The sequence below is a fragment of the Hippoglossus hippoglossus genome, chromosome 16 (assembly GCF_009819705.1).
Source record: "Hippoglossus hippoglossus isolate fHipHip1 chromosome 16, fHipHip1.pri, whole genome shotgun sequence".
Lineage (NCBI taxonomy): Eukaryota > Metazoa > Chordata > Actinopteri > Pleuronectiformes > Pleuronectidae > Hippoglossus > Hippoglossus hippoglossus.
The window spans coordinates 14,341,392-14,365,356 of NC_047166.1; the positions used below are offsets into that span (position 1 = coordinate 14,341,392).

At 43.3% G+C, this 23,965-nt stretch overlaps 1 protein-coding gene across 7 annotated transcripts in view; it reads left to right on the forward strand.

Moving 5' to 3' along the window:
* ptprub (protein tyrosine phosphatase receptor type Ub) overlaps window positions 1–23,965 on the forward strand; it is a 161,050-nt gene that overhangs the window by 89,794 nt on the left and 47,291 nt on the right. For all 7 annotated transcript variants that reach the window (XM_034609863.1, XM_034609866.1, XM_034609864.1 and 4 more), the window contains exons 4-10: window positions 2,170–2,251; window positions 4,786–4,901; window positions 8,919–9,093; window positions 11,701–11,994; window positions 17,789–18,106; window positions 20,278–20,387; window positions 23,471–23,672. In XM_034609863.1, the coding sequence (XP_034465754.1) occupies window positions 2,170–2,251; window positions 4,786–4,901; window positions 8,919–9,093; window positions 11,701–11,994; window positions 17,789–18,106; window positions 20,278–20,387; window positions 23,471–23,672 (1,297 nt within the window). The remainder of the gene's footprint in view (window positions 1–2,169; window positions 2,252–4,785; window positions 4,902–8,918; window positions 9,094–11,700; window positions 11,995–17,788; window positions 18,107–20,277; window positions 20,388–23,470; window positions 23,673–23,965) is intronic.

Consider the following 23,965-nt stretch of genomic DNA (forward strand, 5'->3'; position numbering starts at 1 on the left):
ACCAGTTTTGGTGAGATAAGTCTTTCTTATAGAATAGGATATTTAATAACCTAAATAATAATGTTGCAATACAACTAGCAACATTATTATTTAAGTCAGTCATTATTAAAGAAAAGACACAATATTAGTTATTTCATGTAGACAAAGTTCTTGTACTGCTGCTATATGTTGAGACAGAAGTTAATGCTGATGCATTTGAGACATTTTGGGAGAGAAACAGACAAAAAATCACCAAAGTCAAGTTATCATAAAACCCTAACTTAGATTGGTATAATACATGTCAGCACTTCCACCATGTGTAATTTCCCCAGGGTGTAACGCCACAGCCCTTGAAAAAAATTGACTTGCTAGATGGACATATGTGCATTTCAAGCTGTTTGGAGGACAATAGCTTTAAATCCATGACAGTGGGGAGTAGGATAAATTGTCTGTGAAGCAGTAGTTCACGAGAATCAAGTAAATAATGCATAGTATAAGTAGAGCCCACGCGTCCAACAAGGCCCAACAGTCCCCTTAAGTTCAACCAAGCTCTACCAAATTGCACACACTCATAGATCCGCCCCCTGATCCAGACTCTTGATGACAAGCAGACCAACCAACAAAAGAACAAACAAAAGGACAGTGGTGAAAACATGATAAACAGTAATATCCAAAGAGCATTTATCTCCATGGTTAATGGGCCCACATGAGGATTTGAATGTCATGTAATCCTTGCTCGTCTCCATCACCTTTCTTTTTCTCAGTGTCCTCTAGTTGTCCCATATGTCTTCCCTACCCAACTCTGAACTTTGGTTATTGCAGTCTCATTTTCATCTGTTCATTTTCATTTTCCTAACAAGTGGGCTTGTATCAGCCGTCACCCCCCTATAATCACCTACTGGTCATATTGTAGCCACAGAAAGTGCTTTATAGTATAATTTACCTGCATTGGAGAACTCTTTCAATTTAAGGTTGTCTGAGTAAAACATATTCCGTTGGAATTTATTTTCGATATTCCCCAAATCACAAAAGGTGAGAATCAAGCAAACAAAATACAATAAAAATGATAAACTCAAGATCCACCCACTGACTCCAAAGATAAGAATGAATGCATGAGAACTCTGGTATTAAATTGATAAAATAATAATAACTTTATTCATATAGCACATATCTCAACAAGGTTACAAAGTGCTTCACAAAATGAATGGTAAAAAAATTAATAAAATATCCATAAATCTGACTGGCTACTGGCTATGAAAGCCATGTGGCCCGCTCAGTAGATCAGACATCATTACCTCTATGCCTTTTTAAACTAAGACCTATAGAAAACCTAAAATACCCAGTCCTACTGTAAGAGATATACAACCCATAAAAAAACAGAGTGAATACAGTATAACCTGACAGTCCAGTTATTTGACTTTGAGAAGAACAAGCTCCAATCCTCTGTAACATATTAAAACCTGTGTGTGGGGGCTTCAGTGGAAATCACGACCTGGTGGTAGAAGCCACCTTGTGATCATTTGGTCAGAGGATTATGAGAAACAATAACTCAAAGCAGGCCTTGGATCAAACGTGCGGATGGAGGACTGTCCTTGGATGCGGCGAAAACAAACATCACCCCCGTGTCTCATAACTCTCTCTCTATTACTGAGGATGGTGATTTGATATTGATTAGGTTTCATGGGATCCCACCGCTCACCGGGCTTATTGTTCCACAGGGTGGTGTAGAGGTCTGTCCTCCCTTGAGCCTCGTGGCCATGTACAAGTTGTATGAGCTGCCGTTATGGCTCCACCGCAGCCTGAATGTAGAACGCGTCTCATGACTCAGGCGCCACATCGTGTGCTTCCCGATGAAGCCATTATTTCTGTCTGCCCTGCGGATGAAGACAAAACGTATCCATCTATCTTAAAAGATCCAATTTCTTTCATTGTCTGCCTCCCTGTTTTTTGGGTCAGTAGTCGTGCATCGATGTGGCGGTGGGCCCCTTTGTAATTAATGCATCTGTCAACAAAAAGGGAAACGAAAGCGAGAGGATCCACGCAGCCCTCAGTGGTCTTTGGGAAAATTGCTCTACACTTCAGCTCTGAGCGTTTTGAGCATGAGGTTAAGTCACAAGTGTTTGCTTCTGCTGCTGTGGTTATGAATTTAATTCTGTTCATCATGCATTCGCATCTACTCCACTTCTGCAGGTTATGATTGAGGCAACGGTTTCCAGGGAGCGGCGAGGCTACATTGCCATCGATGACATCATGGTGCTCAACTATCCCTGCTGTAAGTGCCACTTCTGACAATGGATTACAATTACAGAAGGTGCTGGAGGCAAAATAAAACAGGTTTAGTTGGCGGGTTTGGGGGGTGGGGGTGGAAAATGTATTTCAAAGCAGCATGAAACATTAATAGGATGAGGAGAGGAGTAATGGCTGATTGACCTTTTTGTATTGGTACTGCGGGCTGTCCTGAGGCATCCTGCGATGACAGTAGTGCTATTAAAACACTGCAGCACCCAAATGCCAACACTCACTTCACCCCCCCCCCCCCCCCCCGGCCTGGTTTGACTGACAAATTGATTTGTTAATCAGTGAAATCTTGAATTTTCTCTCTCAGGAAGTCTACACTGTCATGTTGTCGGGCCTGCCTGGAAGAGTCCTGTAGCTTTTTGTCACAACTTACTTTGTGCAGGCTTTTTTTCCTCCATCAAGCAGTGCATTTCAAAGCCTTATGAAAGAACATGCCTTCTCTTCAGGGTGTTTTTTCCCCCCTTCTTCTTGGTAACCAATAGCCCCCTGCAGCAGAGTGCTTTTTGTGTCAGTGGTGGAAAAGTGAGGGCGTGCTGTCAGCCCCCCGAGGACGTTGTGTAAAACATATTCACTCAGACACCTGAGCTTAATACCTGGACAAAGTGCAGCGGTGTCTCTTACACGGTCCCTGTATGGTCCAGCGCTGAGCACAAGAGCTCTCGTCGGCTCATAGGACATGTAACACTCACGTCCACACTGATTCCAAGTGACTCGTGTAACTGACACAAGCTTGAAGGATGTTTCACCCTCACGGGATCCTCCTTGTTAATATTTATATATTCCCTATTGTTTGCACTGGAGTGCTTGGAGATGGACTGTTCAAGGATGTCATGTCGGAGAGGACTGGAGGAGATTAAACGCACACTGGCTGTGACATTGCTTCGTACGCCTACTGTACGCATACCGCACAGTCAGCCGCCCAGTTTCACCAAGAGACGGCAGATGGCGTCTCCTGAATGCTCCCACTGTGGCCATTAAATAATTAGAACTCTCATCAAGACCTGAGCAGGCCTTATGATGTCGCACGCGGCCATCCTGCGTTACTCGCCAGCGAGGACTGTGAAGAAAGAAGGAAGAGTGAGAATGGAAGTGTCGCATTGTAAAAAAAAACCACAAATAAATAAAATAATAACAAGTTCCTTTTTGTGAATTGTAGTCAAAGCATGCTTGACATTTTAGAAATATTCTTTCGAGTCTCGGTCTTTGACTCCGAAACCCTGCGCCTCAGCCCAGTGAAATATTTACCACGCTGAAGAGTCCCGGGGATAAGATCTGACACATTTAGCTGTGTAACACTGCACTTCTTGCCAACTCTAAGGCCTTTTTTTCCATTCATGCTCATTTTGGGTGTTATTTATGCTCGACTCTCGGGCATGAATTATGAATAAACCTTAGGAGGCAGAGTCACTCAAAGGAAACATGGCCACCTGTGGGGTACAAAAGCAGGCCCTCTCCCGTCGTCCTCCTCACTGCGCACAAACTAGATCAACAAATCGTCACCCCCCCTCCTAAGCGGCACCGTGCAGAACCAAGCGAGAGCCACACGACTGCTTCTCCCCGATGCTCTGGTTCACTGTTGCTCTGCCATCTCCTCCTGTCAATCATCGAGAGTGACATGTCAACTCGTCCTACCCCATTTCTCAGAGATGATGGCAGACAGCGCTGCCAGCGTTTACCCGGTGATTTGGCTCCGCAGGGGTTTGGTTCTCACTGCTCTATTGTTAATCATGGAGTTGGATGAGAGGGCGACTCCCACACACTGACTCATTGGCAGCTCCACGCAGTATTCTGGGACATAATATTCGTCAAAATGTGAAGGACAGACTCTTCTCTGCAGAGACACTGTCACATTCTGCTCATCTGTAGATCGCCTGTAATCTAATGTTGTTTATTTGCAGGAATGTTGATGATGGACACTAAGTGAACACCTCAACATATTGATTTACACACTTGTATCTTAAATAACAAATTATTATGGACACATCCATTCTTGCTATGGAGAATCTGAAGATAGGACCAACTTCTCTCCTCCACTGTCGACACAAAGACATGAAATAACCAAGAGGATTAAAAGAAAAAAAGCAGTTTAAATTTGTTCTTGTTTTTTCCCTGCAGCTTCATTCGGAAGTTGATTTCTTTTTTTGCAATTTGCCGTGAGCAGTTACACGCATCAATATGCATCAGTACAATCTTCACTTGCTATTCATTAACACAAAGCATAAAGCACAGTGGAGAAGAAATAAATTGGTCAAAAATGTTTAATTTTATGTTAAACTTCCAGCTTTATGTCCCGAGACAATGTTGGCGAAATGAATTTAATTATGAACAAACATTTGACAAAGCTCGTTGTTCTCTCAAGCAAGAAATTCCCTGTTTGTGTATTTAAAAACACGAAACAAAAAGCCCTGATAAAAACATGTCCTGTTTAGCCGACCGACGCTGCGCATGGCTGAAAGGTAATGGAGTCTTTTGAGCTCACTGTGTGCCTCTGTCTGTCTGTCTCTTCAGATAAGGCACCGCACTTCTCCAGGCTCGGAGACGAGGAGGTCAACGCCGGGCAAAATGCCACTTTCCAGTGTGTTGCTGCTGGAAGGGCATCCGAGGCCGAGAAGTTCCTGCTGGAGGTGAGTGAGTGGTTTAATGGCGGCTGAAAGAGCATGAGTGTCTGACTCTAGACGTGTGGGAGTTTATCAGATTTTTATAAACAGAACAGTCAACAGCACAAATGGAGAAAAAAAACAACAGGTTGGGGTATTTTTCCATGCTCTATATTTTAGAGGAGGGGAAGTAAATTCGAATTCAGAGAGATATCTCATTGAACTGGAGGAATTATATGCTCTAATAGAAAATAAATACTCTCATGTCAAGTAAATAAACATAGCAAAACATTTTTATAAAGGTGCATCTGAAAGGGCTTGATTAAAGAGAAAAATAAACAAGTATAAGTTTCACACCTTTTCGATCTATAAAGGCTAGCAAGTCTGTGCTGTTTAAAATTCTCAGTGACTGATCTGTTAAAGATCCTGGTACGGATACGATTTAGCATCTGGGTCCAGACCTGATGACGGTCGGCCTATTTGTAATCTCTGTTTTAGAGGAACTTCTTTCGATCCCTGAACAAATGAAAAAGGAACAGAGACAGAAAGAGACACAAAATGACTACAAGCTGCTCTGAAGTTGTTTTACACCTTATTGCAGTTTAGTGTCTTTTCTGTCTTATAGGTTTATTTGAGATTACGTAATGCCTCTAGGTCGAAGACTTTAACTTTCTAACCCCATTGTGGAACTGAACTGTCTACATACACAAATGTGTTTCAAGTGGAGCCTGTTTAAATGCTGCAACAAGGTTTCTGACTCATTATGTTTCCCAGATGTTTGTGCTTAAATGAAGACTGCAGTCGGAGCATGAACACTGTGAAGGCCATTAGCGCCTTGAAGCCTCCTTACTACACCGCCTTTGAAAAGTTACTTATTAGAAATCTATCTTTTCATGTAAAAAGGCGGCTCTGTGAAGGTCAGATGGGCCGTGTAGTGGGAATCACTCTGTGGTCTTAAAATCCTTCTCTTTATTTAGCCCTGATGATTAAAGGAGCAAAAAAAAATCATTAAAGGACCAAGAAACCATTGTGCTGAAGGATTTCCTTTTTCATCTCACACTGCAATTACAGTGCAGCCACACATTTTGTGTGTTTGCCAACATCTTACCACCCACCACACCATGTTAATCACGGTTGACCTTAGGCAAACCTACTGCGTTGTTTGAAAATCGGGAGATGTGTGATTTATGTAATTGAGGCGTCCTCATTCCCACCTCTCTGAACACTTTATCAAACCCCCCATTTGGTCCCAACACAAGGATGAAGACAAATGCGTTGGGTAATTAGCTGGCATAACCGTACGGGCGTCTGCTGTAATGAGATCTCCAGGCCACTCTGCTCTTTGCCTGCCTCTCCTCCACCTGCTCGCCGTCCTCCTCTCCTCTTTGCTGCTCTCTCTGCTTCACGCTCATCTTTCAGACCTCTTTTCTCCACATGAACTCAATTCACTGTGGGTTTCTGTTGTGCCCCTTTGTGTCGGTGGAGTCTGCTGTACCAGCTGCAGCACAGTCTTGGCTGCCCATGCCTAACAGATTTTTTTTTTTTGTGTCATTTCATTGCAAATTAGCTTCAGACAGATTGTTTATGTAACTTGAAGTGATCTTGTGTTTATTTCATTTCTCCTGCCTCCTTCCTGTAATATAAAGATACAGAAGATGCAGGGAGGTTTCAGGAGTGTGGGATTAGGGTTTCCTTTCCTTTTCCTGCTGTCACATGATTTGTTGCCTGCTTAACCCTAATCAATGGGTGTGTGTTTGTTTATGTGTTTGTTTGTGACGGCTTGGCCTGAGGTTTGAGTGGTCTGGTTTTTTTGATGGCCCCAAATCAAGAAGCAAAACAGAAGGCGGGATGACCGAGCATGACCCAGAGGTCTCCTTTTTAATCCCAGTTTTCTCACATGCTATCGATTGAGGGATGAGTATCAACATTAGTGTCTACCATTTCAAGCAAAGACCACGGCTTGGAGACATGCGAAAAAAATGTCAGCTCAGATGTGTTGACGGATGTTAGTGGTTTTAATGGTGTGGAACAATGTGAGAAATGTCTCCCACGGTGCAACAGCGAGATGCATCTTGCAAGATTCATTTGAATCTTCCTCCGTCTCTCTGTTTTTCCTGTTTATCTCTCTCACTATTTCTCTACTTAGTCCACTCCAAACCATACATTTTCACCTATGCCAAGAATGTTTTTATCTGTGTCCGTTTTATTTGTTTGTTTGTTGGCAGGATAGTGCGAAAAGGATTGTGCGAAAAACTGATTTGTGGCAAACATGATGGAGAAATGAGGCATCAGCCAGGAACTAGTCCATAAAATCGTTTGTGTGGATCCAGATACAGGATTTAAAAAAACAAGTCATATTTATGGTGTTGAGATCTATGCATTTGTTCAAATTGGTGAAGATCTAGAAATGAATGTGGATCTGACAGATGTGTCGAGTCAGATTGTTTGGCCTTGGCAGAGGTATGTGCTCTTCTGAGTCCAGGTTTATATTCTGTTTCTGCTTGACACCAGTTATCTTTGCCATTTCAAGTTTGTCTTTTCAAATTTTTTAAAACTAAAATACAAAGTCTGCATTCTGCCATTCATCCTTGAGCCCCGTGTACTAAACTGAATAGACCTCAATGCATTGAAATCCATCTGTCTCTCAGATCTAACTGTTTAATTGCACACTGAGGACGACTGAGGTTATAAATGGGCTCTGTTAAAGGAAGACATTCGTGACATGTATCACCCACATAATCACAATTATTTTAACAAGATTGAATTTGTTTTCATGTCTGATTGTCATATTGTGTAATTAAATCAGAGATGGTCCTGCCATTCTAATTAAATTACACACAATCGGTCAACCCTCCTTTTTAATCACATGTATCTAATAAGAAGTGACCCAGATAGCAATCAGCTTTATATGAAGTCCTTTGCTACATTATTAGTTTAGAGGCCCAGGAATTCACTTGGTAATAATTTCTTATAAAGGCAAGGTGTGTGTGTGTGTGTGTGTGTGTGTGTGTGTGTGTGTGTGTGTGTGTGTGTGTGTGTGTGTGTGTGTGTGTGTGTGTGTGTGTGTGTGTGTGTGTGTGTGTGTGTGTGTGTGTGTGTGTGTGTGTGCACTTAGGCACCTATCCAGGGGACATTTTGAACATTGTTATTGGTCACATCTTAATCGTCAGACTGGGTAAAAAACAAGATCACTTGGCCTTAGTGAAACACAAATGACATACGTGATTACTTAAAGTGGGAAGATACGATCGTAGGAGACACATTCAGGACGCATTTTAATACCAGGTGTGAAACGACTAACTTAGCACTGACCATATGTGATTTGATCTCTAGGGACAGATGTGAACAACAGGTCTAGACAGGGCCCATCACTATTTGAATGTCTACAATGTGGGTGATGGTGGCTTATAATGACTTTTAGTCAACTAGAATGGGACCCATACCACATCCTTCCACCAAATTTCGTGGTGATTTGTCAAGTAATTTTGGCGTATTTTTCTTTAAAATCCAAACAAATAAACAAACAAACATTCTCATTCATTTCAGGCATTTATTCTTTGAGGCTGCTCAGTGGTCTTTATAACGTCATGGGGCTCTTGTTTACTACTGTTGTCATGGTGTGTACCACTCAGCCTGTTACAACAGGCGTGTAAGGTCTTGTGTGTGTCATGAGGCCTGTATTACATACTCAAGCCATGGAGTATGGAAGATGTTGCATCATGGGAAGTGTAGGGTGCAGGAATTTGGGAGCTTGACTCAAACAGTTGTTGATATCTTGGCCCTTGCAGCTATAATTCTGACCATTCAACTCTGTCTGCCACAAGTCCCCCTACTTCATGGATACAACAGCACATACTAAACCCGATAATGACCTATTGTGTATCTGTATTTCTGTGTGTATGTGTATCCCTGACATTTGTTTTTGTCTCCAGCTATTGCACATGATACCCTTTATGAGATGACATCCACTCGTTTGTGTACTTGAGAGGGACATGCTGACCCATCCTGTTCCCTCTCTCACTCTGCCCTTTTCCTGCTTTCCAGAGACACAACGGGGACATTTTCTCAACAGCATCGGTCAAGCACCTGAGTCACCGGCGCTTTGTGGTATCCTTCCAGCTAGACAGCATCCAGCGGACAGATCAAGACCTTTACCGCTGTGTCACTCAGTCCCCTAGGGGCTCCGGAGTCTCAAACTTTGCTGAACTCGTCGTCAAAGGTAAACACTCCCTCTCTATTTTTGTCTCTAATGTTCTCGTCTGGTCTTCCTTGCCCTTCACTTTCTTTCGCCCCCGAGCATCTTTTTTTCCCCTGCTGTTATTATGATAGCGTGAGATTTTCTGCTCTCCCTGGTCACGGTAAATTACTGACTGTGATTCAAAGATGAATTAAAAATGAAACTGATCATAACAAAGAATAATGGACACACTAGTGTGAAGATTTTCCGGATCACCCATAGGACATCATCTGTGCACAACAGAGAGTATTATAGACCCCTATTTCAAATTGATTATCCACAAAACTCCTTAATCGCAAAGTTTGCGGCCCTCGACGCACACGCCGGCTCTTTAGTCGGCGAATGCAGCGTCTCTGACATGTATTGTTTTCTGAGCTGCAGTTGTCAAACAGGCTGCCACACACAGCTCCTCAACTCCCTGTCAGAGAGCTGTTCACTTGACTTGGACTCCTGCAGCCCCTGTCATATCATGTACCACAGATAGTGACCTCACTCCCATTACTCATTCCAACCCCACAGCCTGACACCACTTTGACAGCATAGTAATGACATGGTTGTGGGATGGTTTGTTGGCATAACGCACTCCAGGCAAAGGGAAGACGAGGAGGGCAAATAAGGATGTGAAAGATTCTCCTTCTCCTCGTCCTCTGCCGCATGCTCCTCCTGTCAGCACTGTTTTTAATGCATGAAGTAAATCCCTTTTGATTGATAAGGAAGCACGGAATCTGTTTAGCATTGTGTTAGAGTCTGGTTTGGTACGGTTCAAAATAAAGTCCCTTTGCCAAAGTGCTACCAACCCAGCAGCTGCCAGTAAACTAGGAGTCAACAAAAGCTCTAAGAGAGAAACCATGAAACCCATTTAATGTGCTCACACTCCCTGCAAATAAGTCCACGTATAGTTCTCGCTATATATTGTAATCGGGACAAAGTAGTTATTTCTGGAAAAGCTCATTCTGCATCGTGAGTAGATGAAGCCGAAAGTCACGTTCCAGTCAACCAGCTGTGACTCTATAATCTATATTACAGGAGCTGAGGCAGAGTCCTCAACGAGACTTTCATAAATGCCTTTCCCCCCATCGCCCCACTAAGAAGAGGCTAATCATCCCTTTAATATGTTGGATCAACTCATTTCAAGACCGTAGATTGCAGGCAGGAATCAGGATGAAGCTCCCTCATTGCCCCATAGAGGAACAGAAACATGTCCACACAGTGAATAAAGCATTTTCAACTTCCTCCAAAAGGTGCTGCATGTCTCTGGCTGTTGTTGTGGCCTCGGAGTTGTTGATTACATTTGATGGTTGTATTTTCAGGGATTTTCAGCCTATTAAAGTACAAAAAAACCACTTAATCAAATATAGAGTGGCAGCGTGAGTGATGTTTGGTTTCAGAATAGCTGTGTGTGCTGAGGGAAACGGTGAAAAACACAGCTAGTAATATGCCCAGGAAAAAAAATGAAGTTCAGAATAAACTAAACTAAATGACCAGAAAGTAACCTGCATATTTACTAGGCCCGTGAACTTTAGCCGTGAAAGAAACGAGTCAGTCGTTTAACATTCGGCCCCACTTGCCGCTTGCCTGTGGCCCAAATTTGCCCTTTCATTATTGGTGGAGTTGCTGATAGAGGAAAGAGGAGCTGCTGCAGGCAGAGTCGAGGCAGTGGAGAGTAGAGGTGAGGTGCTGGTTATGTTGAAAGCCCACAGAGAGGCGGACCATAAAAGACAGAGGCGCCTCTGCAGGAATGAGGGATTAGTCACAGCCACAGATTTAACTCTGATCTTTTTCCCATGCTTTGTCCTCGTTTCTTCTTGCATTCCCTCCCCTCCTGCACACTGTTGTCTGTGTAATTGTTCAGTGGCTCGGTTCTGCCTGTAAGTGACATTTGACCGATGGGCTCTGGAATGAATCTTTGGTTTGGCAGTTTTTACCGACAGCGATGCAGAGTGTCCTCTTTCATGATGGTGACCAGCTGTGAGGACAGAACAGTCGGTTTTAGAGGAAGAACACTCAATCGTTTAGATACAAGGATCACACACACTCAGCTCGCTGCACGCACGGCTGTGTTTTCACTCCATATTTTGCTTAAAATGTATGCCTGCTTCATTAATATGTATGACTAATCTGCTATTTGAAAACCGTTTGACCTGCTCACAGCCTGCAGTCCCTGCAGACACAGTGAGCTTGGCAGTGACACATCCGTTTGCATTCAGCTGATGAGTAAAATTAATAAATGATAAATGTTCTTTATTTATATGGAGCTTTTCTAGTGTTGATGACCACTCAAAGTGCTTTAGGGTACAGTTTTGCCCTTCACACACACACACACGCATCTATGTGCAGCACTTTCTCTATCTCACATCAGTCACACACAGCTGTCTTGGGCAGTTTGAGGTTCAGTGTCTTGCCAAAGGACACTTCAGCATGTGGAATCTGGGAGACTAGGATCAAACCAGAGCCACAGCTGCCCATAATACTATAACTTTACCGGCCTAGAATATGCATGTGCATGTGCTATGGCACTGCCAGCAATCACTTGATTGGTGTTTGAACGGGAAAATGAAAAAATTAACTCCTTCTCATTCCCTCTCCCAGTACCTCCGTCCCCAATCGCACCACCGCAGCTGCTACGTGCCGGCTCCACTTACCTGATCATCCAGCTCAACACCAACTCTATCCTGGGAGACGGCCCCATCATCAGGAAGGAGATTGAGTACCGCGCCAGTCAGTCTCCGTGGTCGGAGGTGCACGGGGTCAACATGGTCACCTACAAGCTTTGGCATCTCGATCCGGACACGGAGTACCGCATCAGTGTGCTGTTGACCCGGCCCGGAGAGGGAGGAACTGGGCCTCCCGGACCACCGCTTGTGAGCAGGACCAAGTGTGCAGGTGAGCTCATAGATCCCCGCACAAAGTTGTAATCAGAGCAACTAGTGAGGGATTTTATTGACTTTGGCTGTTTAATGTTTTAAATGGACTGTATCACATCATTTATACACTGGGCAATTTGGGGTTCAGTGTCTTGCAATAGGACACTTCAGCATGGCGACTGGAAGAGCCAGTAATCTAACCCAATACCTTCTGTCTAGTGGACGACCCACTCTACCTCCTGAGCCTGTAGAGGCCTGTTGAGGATGGAAATATGAAATACTTTACAAGAAAAAGAGATTATCCCTCCTCATATCTTGTGACACCTCCAATTCATCTTGAAACCCCCTGAAGGTTCCCAACCCCCTGGTTACTTTGCCTAACATAAGGTCAAGGTTCAGCTTAGGTTTTGATGCTTGACTCAAAACATGAAAATGCTTTTGCTCCAGCGATACACTGGCCAGCTGCTGCTGCTGCTGCTGCATTTCAAGCTGAAAGCACATCATCCACTCCTCAGCTCTTATCCATTTGTTATTCTTGAGATGAATGATAGAGACTGCTTTATCACTTGCATCTTCTCATCGCCCAGAAATTTGCATCCATATGGATCTTGGTGTATGTCGTCCTGTTTATAGAGATAACTGTTTAGTATTTCCCATCTAGGGATTTGTGTTTGTCTTACCAAGAATGAGAGGGCCGTTTTTTGTTTTTTTTTGATTGGAAAAGGACATTACTCTGAAAGGACCCATTATGCGACGTGTAAAGCGCTTCAGGGAATCACAGCAGCCACTGTTTAGGTGATGCATGACCCGGGGCCTGAAAAGGGGAATAGATTGTGTTGAACACCTGGCTGTTGGGTGGAATCCACAAGCACGGGACAGCGACCTGCACCAAGAGGCTGCTCTGTGATTTTCTAAATTGCATTGACTTACACATGTAATCTAGAGTATAATAATACAAATACATATTTCCTCTTTTCATTCAATGGAGTCGTTTCATTACAGATCCTGACACACCAGTCTTTGACCCAACTTCATTCTTTCATTATGAGGCTGCATCTGTCACGATAATCTGCTAAAACTCAAACAGAAGAGGAACAAATTCCGACTCAGTTGCTGTGTGAACTTATCTAAGAAGAAAAGACACATTCGCTAACATTGGAGTTCTCTGAAGCTGAGGCAAGTGAAAAGGAGACTTTTCTTCGCTGCAAGCATGGTAATACTGGTTTGACGGTTATTTAAAAGATAACAGCTGGCTGACTTGAGTAGCTATAGCCTGGAGCAGGCTTCTTCGGTATCTTCTGGAGAAGAGAGACATCTTATATGGCAAGTACAATAAATGGACTAGAATTTGTGGGTTACAGTGGTGAAGACATTGAAGACAGATCTACACTGTAAAGGTTTGGAAAACACATTGAGGGACATGGGTTCAGTACCCACATGGCTTTAGCTAACAATGATATAATAAATAATTAATTATTGTCTATAAAATGTTAGAGAATAGTGAAAATGCCAAATTCCCATATCCCAGTGTAACATCTTCAAATTTCTTGTTTTATTGAAACAAATGTCCAACACAGAGGATGTTCATTTTACTGTCATATAAACAAAAACAGCAACAAATCTTTGTATTTAACAGCCTGGAAATGTTAAGCATTTTTATTTGAAAAAGCTAGTGGTTATCAAAACAATTCTCCACTCAACAAATTAAATAATAGATTTATTGTTTTGGATATATATTAGTATTTATTTTTTGTTTGTGTTTTCTGCTTTTACAGATTATATGTTTGATTCTTTTTTTTACTTTAGTCCGACATTCATGGGAAGCCTGAACATTTTGTTCTGTCTGCGCACGTCTCCGCTCCTCCGTCACAGTGCAGAGTCAGAACACCCAGGGAGGAGAGCAGGACACCAGCCGGCCGCACCCAATGCTCACTGTGTTAAACTCAGTATACATGTGCACATATAGAGCCCAACGAGAACCCTTACAATGCAGATGCATGACATTACTGCTGCCTGCATCTGCAACGTGTGCATCACGGGCACACAAAATGGAGAGCTTTGAGTTACCCAAAGGCAGTCTGTGGATTTGTGTCTTCCATGGTCATCACTCTTTTCTATGCCCACCGGTCTCTTCCTGCCACACGCCATCCCTCACACATCTCCCCACCCCGCTCCACTAGAGCCTCGCTGCCCCCCACCCCCCAAACCCCATCCCACGCCCCTCTCCAATGACATATTAAAGCTACTCTCCTCTCCCAACAGCCAAAGACACCCCTCATTCATCAGGCACCCTGAGTGAGCTCAAAGCCCTCTCTCCCCCAATCCTTGCACAACCCCTCCCCAACTCCAGAGACACAAGAAATTCACAATAAATAAATAAAAAAAGACGGCAGCATGAGGGGGAGAAGAAGAGAAGGGTAAGGCAGGGAAGGCTGTGGTGTGTGTGTGTGTGTGTGTGTGTGTGTGTGTGTGTGTGTGTGTGTGTGTGTGTGTGTGTGTGTGTGTGTGTGTGTGTGTGTGTGTGTGTGGGGGGGGGGTGGATGTGCGAGAGGTGAAGCGAGAGAGGACTCACAACATACGGAAATTGCTTTCACAGTCGCTGGTATCAGTGTTTCTGAAAGTCACCAAACTCAGCATTTAATAACGTATTTACATTTCAACCACTGTTACATTAGCTTGTTCAGCCATGTGGGGGATAAGTAATATTGCTGTGTTTGCTGAGCTGTTAAACGGGGGCATTTAGATGTAGTACAAGCTCAATACAGAAAAAATATAGGTGGAATTAATTTTTCAAGTTTTGTTGTGTCTCTATTTCTCATATGTAGCGACAAATCAATGAGAAAGTAATGTTGGATTTCTTTTTTTTGGGGGGGGGGGGGGGGTTGATTAGTATCTCACATTTCTGACTGGAGCGTGTCCTTTACACTGAGCTGCATCCTCCACCTGGCGTTTATCACCTTTGTGAACCTCTAGGAGAGTCTATTCACCACCTTGTTCCCAGAGCTCCCCCTGACCCAGCCTCCAAACCATCTGGTCTACATCACTCCCACTGACCCTGCATTCCAACACTGAGTCCTGGCCACCCTCCCCATCGCTGTTGGCCTTATTAGGCTTAAGCACGAGAAAATAGACGGTGGGTTGTCGTGGTGATTTCACGGAGGTGGTATTTATCCAGGGGAACAGAAGGGATATTTGGATCCTCTTTATATTTAGGAGGAAAGTGAATTTCCCCACCAAAAGCTGTGTCCGGCCACTGTGACTAATCTCACTCTTCCATGGTCATGCTGAATATTCCCCATCCCTTCCAAACACGGTGGCCAGCCCGACTCCACCGTACACGTTTGCATCATCGCCGCGCCGAGCTGTCCTCATGCGGGTGCTGTAAAACTAATGGCCGTGAATGTGAACATGGTCTCCGCCTGGCTCTGATGGCCATCCAGGTGTGCTTGATGAGCCATTGCTGTGATTATCAGCACGGTGCATTAGCACAGCTTGAAGCCTCTCAAGTAAATCACGGAGGAGAGGCGAGCATTTGTACTGCAGGTGGTCCCCGAACTACGTTAATGGGCTTCCACCTGCTGCTGGGTCAAGGAACCTTCTGGCAGGCCCCTGCCCGCGAAGCTCTCAGTCTGTTATAGAGGGAGCCAGCACTGGAGCCCGACTAAAATTAGGCACATTAGGAACACAAGTGTTATGCCTTTCTTGGCATGTCGTTCATCATGTCCTCCATTTGGAGCCAGAATTCCCTATTTGTGCACATTTGGGGTGTTTGGATTTATGTGCTCTTGTGTGTTTTTGCTTGCACATGGATAAGAGCCTGGATGTCTGTATAAAGAATTTCCTCCCGTCTGACACATTCAGTTCGGATCCCTCCACGGATGAAGCTCTGCTCCGGCCTGCTGCTGTCCAATGTCACAGTTTTCGCAGAGATAATAAACCAGAACCTGTCACATCCACTCTGACTTCCAGTCTCAAAGGATCAACATGGTGCTCTGGGCTTTTGGCCATGTTCGGGCGGCTGCAGTTTTCACGCCGCAGGGTGCCAGAGAATGGGTGCCCATGGCACACGGACAAATAAGACGAGGCAAGGGGAAGGGACTGGCACAAATGTCCACTTTGAGAAAACCTACAATGAGCACACTGTGGCCTCTTTGGCTTTGCTTTCATTAACTCAGCAGTTAAATGCCTCTCTGTATTTAGCTCCCAGACTGTGCAGACTATCAATTGCACCATTAAGACAATCCTCAGTTACACTGAACAATGGAACATTAATATTTCTTGCTGGGTGCAGTCTACTACTTTGCGATTACGGAGCCCACCCATTTATCTGCAGTCACATTACTCTGGATGAGGTTCAGATTAATGCTCTGCTCATATTTCCATCTAGTGTGAGATGCTAGACACCAAATGAAAAGAGAAGGCTGGTGACGGCAGAGGCCTTCAGCATAGACGGGAAGTGTCATAAAATTTTACTTGAAAAAGAATTGCTCTACCGCAGGCAGTAATAAATGCATAAGAAATTGGGCATAGGGCTGTAATGTCTGATAATGTTAGCATGTTTAAATTTATGCGTGTGTGAACGTGCACACATAAAAGAGAGAGAGAGATGGAAGAAGGTAGCAGAGAGATGGAGAGTTATATAGAGATATGGCTGAATAATCGTATTATATGAAGCAAATGTGCATATCTTTGTTTTTATGTGTCCTTTCACTTCTACAAAGCACCTTTCAAATCCATTTCCTTAGATAACTCTTGTTTTAGTGCATTAGCTCCTGCACAGTGATGCATTAGCCACATTATTGAAGTTCCCGTCACTAATCTGTGCTGCGGCGAGAATCCCACTGAGTCAGTGAAGGAATGAAGACCTTGGCCAGTAACCTCAAGCTCCACTGATCCCTCTCTGTACCCCGTATCTCTGCTGTCATACCTTGCCTCCCAGGCCCATTACTCAACACGCCCTATTAACGAATAAATCCATACAATACATTATGTAGCATATTGCTTGACAAAAAGGCATTGATTGTGTTATGGCCACCGATTAATGCCTTCATTGATACGGAGGATGTCCTTGGCTTAACTGATCCTCTCCTCAGCTTCAGACGTCCTCCTGAACACTGGCTGGTCTGTGCCTCTGCGCATAGAGGCTCTCTGTGTCTTTCAGCCGGCCATAACAGTTGAGGAGGATATCAAACACAGAGTTGTTGCTCTTTCTACTCTGCGTCACAGAAAGTCAGGGTTAACCCGGCACTGACCAGAATTAACGCGGTGCCTTCTAAAAATATGCGACAGGCCATCGCGATGACCCAGCTGTAAATGTGACCAGCGGAAGTGGATGCCCTTGTATAACTCTGGCATTTTTTCTGTGTGGATTGAACCTCGGGAGGAAAGAAGTATAACTACTGGATGGCCAATTTGCTTTCCGACATGGAGGCGGGGACTGGTGGGAGCATGATGGCAACCCGCAGCCTGTCCGATTAATTAGCGCAATTGGCATGAGCTCCTGCTCTGCCATGGGGATGTGGGAGTGTTGTCCTGGCAGCGAACAGTTGTGATGGGGCAGTACGGCCACACGTAGGAGGGGAACAAGTGAAAAACTGCCAGGGTTGTCCTGGGACTTCAGTTACACTCTAATTTGCTGGGTGTTCTGTCTAAAATCAAATTTTTGACAATAAAACAAAGTTACCTGTGTTTTCATTCTCTCAAATGGATTATTTTGCCTTCAGGACTTTACTTGTTTTTGTTTCATTTCTGCTCCCGTTATTAGAATTGTTTTTCTTTGTTTTTCTTCTTCAATCTTTCCTACTCCCTCCCAGAGCCCATGCGTGCACTGCGGGGCCTCTCATCCACCGATCTCCAGTCCAGGCAGTTGTCCCTGCAGTGGGAGAATTTGGCGTTCAACCTGACACGCTGCCACACCTACTCAGTGTCCCTGTGCTACCGCTACACCACGGCGGGAGGTGGTGGCGGCCACAACACCACCGTGCGCGAGTGTCTGGCAGTGGAACACAATGCCTCGCGCTTCACGCTGCGTGATCTGCCACCCTACCACGGCATCCATGTCCGCCTGTCACTGGCCAATCCGGAGGGGAAGAAGGAGGGAAGAGAAGTCAACTTCCAGACCGAGGAGGACAGTAAGTCCCGCTGGAAGATACGGAAAAAGCCGACATATATTTTGTTTTCTGAAACAGTGCAGTGTGTTTATAAGTACATTTTATCTAAGCTCTGTATTTAAGCTCTGTATCCATTTTATGCTGCTTTGTTCTTCAACTTCACAATATTAAATATATTGTATTTTTTTTCTCCACTAAAATTATATGACACCTATAATTATATGTCTAGTTACTTTTGAAATTAAGATTTTATATAATAATAATAATAATAATACATTGCATTTACACAGGTTTTTTTCAAAGTTCTCAAAGACCCTTTAAACATAGTGAAGGATAAAATAAGGAAACAATCAATATACTCTAGAAAACAGAATAAAAAACATGGGGTGGGTTTAGCTGGAATGTAATAAGATCATAGAACAATGCTGAAGATTAAACCCAAACTTTTTGGCTTGTGACCCCTTATTAAAAGAACAGTGTTTACTTTAGGCCCCTTGTCAGATGTCCACAAACTGAGCAGTTCCGGCAGAGTGATTCCCCCTCTAAACTTCTCAGATGGTTAATTTACATAATTGGCCCAAAGAGGTAAAACAAAAACAAGAATTTGAGTTTAATCCTAAAAACTCCCAATTAATCATTTCACAACCCTTCAGATTTATCTTTGACCCCACACTACACTACATCAAAACCCTGTTCAAGCAGTGATACATCAATTTTAATATTATATTATCTTCATTTAATAATAATTAGTATGAAGATAAATGTCATAGTCGCAATTATTCTGCAATACTTTTTGATGATAACACGTCTTCAGATTTGAAATGCATGACTTTGACTCTTTAGATCATTTGTACATTTTAGTATTTGTAATTTAACTTAAGTAAAGGATCTGAATATAGCTGCCCTCCAGCTTCATGTGCACTCTGTGTCAACCCTTCATGCACAGAGAAAGAGAGAGAATTGTCATATTTTAAATTGTGCTCTCATGGATTACTTTCATGTACCAGAATACCTCAAATTATTGAACTATTCCCATAGTCAATGTCAGAAAAGAGATTATCCCGACCTGAGCTTTCCCAGAATCAGACCGATATTGTGACGTTATCTTGTGTTGTGATGTTTTTAAGCTTTTAGGTTTTAGTCAACATAAATCCACTGTATCATTAGTGCTTCAAATATCAATAACCACATATAAATCATGGTTCATCTGTGGTGAATTTGCTTAATATTTCAAAAACGGTAACACGTCTAACACGTCTGCTGGCTACTTTGACTTCTCCTAACACATTAATACAGAGAGGATGACCCTCTGACTGAGGCCGAATCAGCATCACAAAAGATCCATTTCATTTTCAGAAGGGAAAACATTGTATCTGAGACTCCGGCAACCCCGAGATAGGATTTGGTGCTTCTTTCTTATCTGCTATTATTCCTTTGTGCCGTAGCACATTGTGTGGACAGCGGCTTCGGGAGAAATCAATTCTGAAATGAAAAAAAATCAAAACAAACAAGAATCTTTCAGAAATAGAAATATACTGAGACTGATAAAAAAAATAAAATGTTTTTCTGAAGTGATAAAAGATGGAAAAAATAAATATATACTTATAGTACATGTCAATTATAAACGTTTTTGCCGAAAGCCTTAATAAGCAGCTCTTTCCTACAGACTCACTATATTCAAAAATAATGGTCGACTCAGCTGTTTGGCTCCTGCTTTAGCCTCAGGCCTGAATCTCGCATAACAGTCTCCCTCAGTGCAGCGCTCACACAGACTGTGGGGACTGGAGCTGCTACTGAATGGCCCAAAAAACTGTTAACACAGTGTAGAGTTGGATGTTCAGACGCTCAGTGTCCCCTCAGTGCCGTTCAGAAACAGGTTTGTTAGCAGGAGTCTGACATATTCATCAATGTATTTTAACCCTGACAGAGGAATGATATGAAATTATAATATCCTTTTCATATATTTTCTGCCTCTGTATTGTGGTTACATAATTGATGCAGTTTATAAATTAACTGTGTCCTTATCTGATGTCCTCAGCCTGCTGCTCTCCGGCTGTCTGAGCGTCTCATGTGGTGCATTGTTCTGAGCCGCTGTGACATTCACTTCTGTGATATTGACAGCAGAGGCTCACCATGGGATTAGCACTTGAAATTTCCCCGACAAATGTTTGTTCTGACATTTTTGTTTACAGTTCCCGGAGGCATAGCACCGGAGTCGCTCACCTTCACCCCACTGGATGACATGATCTTCCTCAAGTGGGAGGAGCCTGTCGAGCCCAACGGCCTCATTACACAATACGAGGTGAGTCCAGAGAGACACTCTGACTGAATTTCTCTGCCATGTCACTTACTCTGCTTTCAGTCATGCACTGAACTCGGGACTTTATCCTGATATGATCCAGAGAGGCTGTTTGTGAGAGCCAAATGTCAGCCCCATAGTAAAATATCCGGAGAATGTCCAAATGAGCCCATGTGAGAGCAGGATAGTCTCTAAGGAATTCACAGCGAGCGAGTGGGCATGTCAATGACGTTTCGAACATGCGATTGACTCAAAAAGAGAAAACAAATAGAATACAAACATCTTGTACGAGTCTGAATCGGACAATGTCCTGCTGCGTCCTTCATATGTGAAAGGCAAAGTGCAGAGAATGTCCAGACCTAATTTTCTAGACATTTTCTCTTCGTGTCTTAAAACGGCTTTAGAAAATGATTGATGATTGTAGGAGAAGATGGGAAATCATCTGGTTCAGATGCATGCATGCATTGCAGTAACAGTTAACTCGAACACGGAGTTAACTTTAAGATTGAAAGTCCATTCTTCACCGTGGAGACAGTAGTTGAAAGAAAAGAATCTCCCGACAAGGTCCAATGAGCAGCTGTTCCCGAGCTCTCCGTCATATTGCTCAGTTTTCCTGTGCAGATAAAAATTGCCCGGTTGTCACTGAATTGACCTTTTGCCCCCCCTCGGTGACTGTCACTACACCTGTCAAGGCTCCTCTCACACAACACATCAGCAGTTTACAAAGACCAACTGTGGCAGATTTACCACTTACACTCAAAACCTTTGAAGCAATGGGACCTTGAATTTAGACAAAGACAAAAGCGGTATCATTATTCCTAGCCGGCTGAAATGAGATCACTAGCTGATGATCAATACGGCGTAAATTAATAATAAAACAACATTGTTCTTGTATAAGCGAGCGGTGATAAGAAGTTAAGGAAAAATATTAAATGAATTATTTTATTCAAGCGTTTTGAATGTTTGGAAAAACAAAGGTTTCATTTTTGCTCATATTCAACGTTAGTCTACACCTACACTTTGCCCCTGGAGACCCCTCGAGAAACGCTGGGTTAAATTACTACTAAAGCCAATAGGTTCGATATGCTTATGTGTAGCTAACCAGTTCTGCAGCAGACCCACACACTGTTAAATCCATTCCTTGCCCTTTTGCTTTTTGGATTTTTGGACTTTAAATCTATTGAAATCTATAGTTTGACTGGCCCGACTTACTGTAGCTCACTGCACAGTATAGGGCAGTAGGGCTTTAGTGAACACTTGCCTGTCGAAGTTCAAACTTCAGTTTTTCCAACTTAAAAATCTTAAAAATATAGGCATAAAAAAATATAAGTAATGTGATTGCAAAGAACATTTTAAATGTGAACATCCAGACAAAATGAGCAAACTCCATAGGCACTGCTGAGGAAGATGGGTGATATAATGTAAAGCTCTGGAATAGCTACTAAATGAACTTTGTGGTCAGACAGTTTGTTCAGAGAGAGAGTTTTTTGTGCCAGCACACTGTGTTATTTTGGTGAAAATATATTTTAGCTGATGCCCGAATTCTAAAATACTCAGACAGCACTTTAGCAGAACATCCACTCATAACTTTGGACTCAATATTTATGGCAACGATAATCTCAAGCATCACTACAACATTTTTTTCCTTAAATTTAAATGTGCTTTGGTTGATTTCATGCCCATTGCAAAAATACCTTCTCTCTATTTGGTGACCCATAATGTCAAGTGCCACTTTAATTGACACAGATATGTGTGTAGTCACCAAACCTGCTTTATATTCTCCTTCTCCACCCAACGCTTTAATGCAAGGTGTGCTGTGCCTATATGAACAAAAGCAGCAAAGTTAGGATACACTTTCTCTGACCTTGTGCATATGACCTAGCACTTATCGCTGGTCCCGTCCCGTTAAAATAGAGGCCAGTGCCATTATTTAAAGAAAAGTCACTTGCACATGTTGCGCTGTAAGCCCTCCATTTAGAGGATAATGATTTTTATTTACTGTATGCTCTGTCAGTGGTTAGATAGCCGTATGCCTGTCTACCTATCCTCAAGCCTTTTTTCCTTCGCTGCTCTTGCAATGTCGCCTCAAGGCTATTTTTAAATAGGATTAGTGGTTTGACATATAAAGTGAGGGCTGCACAGGGTTTTTTAGTATGTTGATCTCCCCTGTCTGACTGTGAAAGCTTTATAGAGAGCTGCAGAAATCCTTGTCATTTCTCTCAGATTAAACCATTGACCACTGCCTGAGCTTATCGACCACCGTGCTGTCCTGCGAGTGCTCACTGCTCTGTGCGCTGTCAGGCTCCTTAAACGTCTGCGTGTGTTTAGACACTGGACGGCTCATAATTCTATCTTCACACTAAGGGGGCATGAGCAGGCATTAAACTCCTGGAAATCAGGGCGGCCTTTGGTTTGGCTTGAGTGGCAACCTCAGCGTGTGCATGTGTGTTTACTACAGGCATCGCGAGCATGTGTGCTCATTCCTTCAGTGAAGTGAATCTTTTTCCGGCTTTAATGTACTGTATATGCCAATATGCTCACCCTTGTCTGATTGCAGCAAGGTCATCTCCTTTAGCTCTCCACTGCATGGCACTCTCATAGAAATTCTGATGACAGCGTCACGCAGGCGAGGCAAATCACCTCTTGAGAAAACAGGCAAAGATTTCACTTTTTTAAAGGACACTCATGCACAACAAACCAAACACTTAAAAGTATTGATTCAAACACTTGAATACACATTTTCACTCTCTGGTGTCCTTGATCTGTGACTTTTTAGTATGCATCAATTAGTCTGAAAATAATTTGCCACTCACAGTACTTTTTGAAAATCTCGAGGTATGACTTTGACTCAACAGTGTCAATGCCAATCAGTCCCTCTCGGTCTAAAACTATAAATCCACATGAGCAATTAAGCGCACTGATTTAGAGAAGCAAATTAATTTCTGAGTGTAGTGAATCATTTTCAGGTTACTACTTAAGTCAGAGCCATGATTGTTGATCAGTGAAAAACAGAAAACTCAAAATCTAAGCTAATGTTACTCGGATTTGAACCCTCTGTTTTTTTCTTTCTTTTTTCATCCCAACAGATCAGTTACCAAAGCATTGAGTCGTCTGATCCAGGCATCAACGTCCCAGGACCTCGGAGAACAGTGTCAAAGCTGAAGAATGAGACCTACCACATGTTCTCCAACCTCCACCCTGGAACCACTTACCTAATCTCGGTCCGAGCTCGCACGGCCAAGGGCTTCGGCCAGACCGCCCTCACTGAAATCACCACTAACATCTCAGGTACAAGCACCGCTGACTAACCGAGCGAGGAGGGCGGGTGAAAGCCGCCGTAAAATCGTGAAACAGAAATGGAAACGGGGAGCCTCTCTGTGTGGGGGGCTGCTCTCTGCGCCTTCACCGATGCGGCGTGCAGCTACAACACAGGCTTCACCCTCCTCATGCTATAATTAGGATCTGGATTTCTTCTCTCTCTTGACCTCAGTATCTTTCCCCCTCTCTCCCTCTCTGAGGCAAACCTACTGCTCCCAGAGTGTAAGAACTCTTTTTGCCTCTCCAAAATAGTGACACACTGT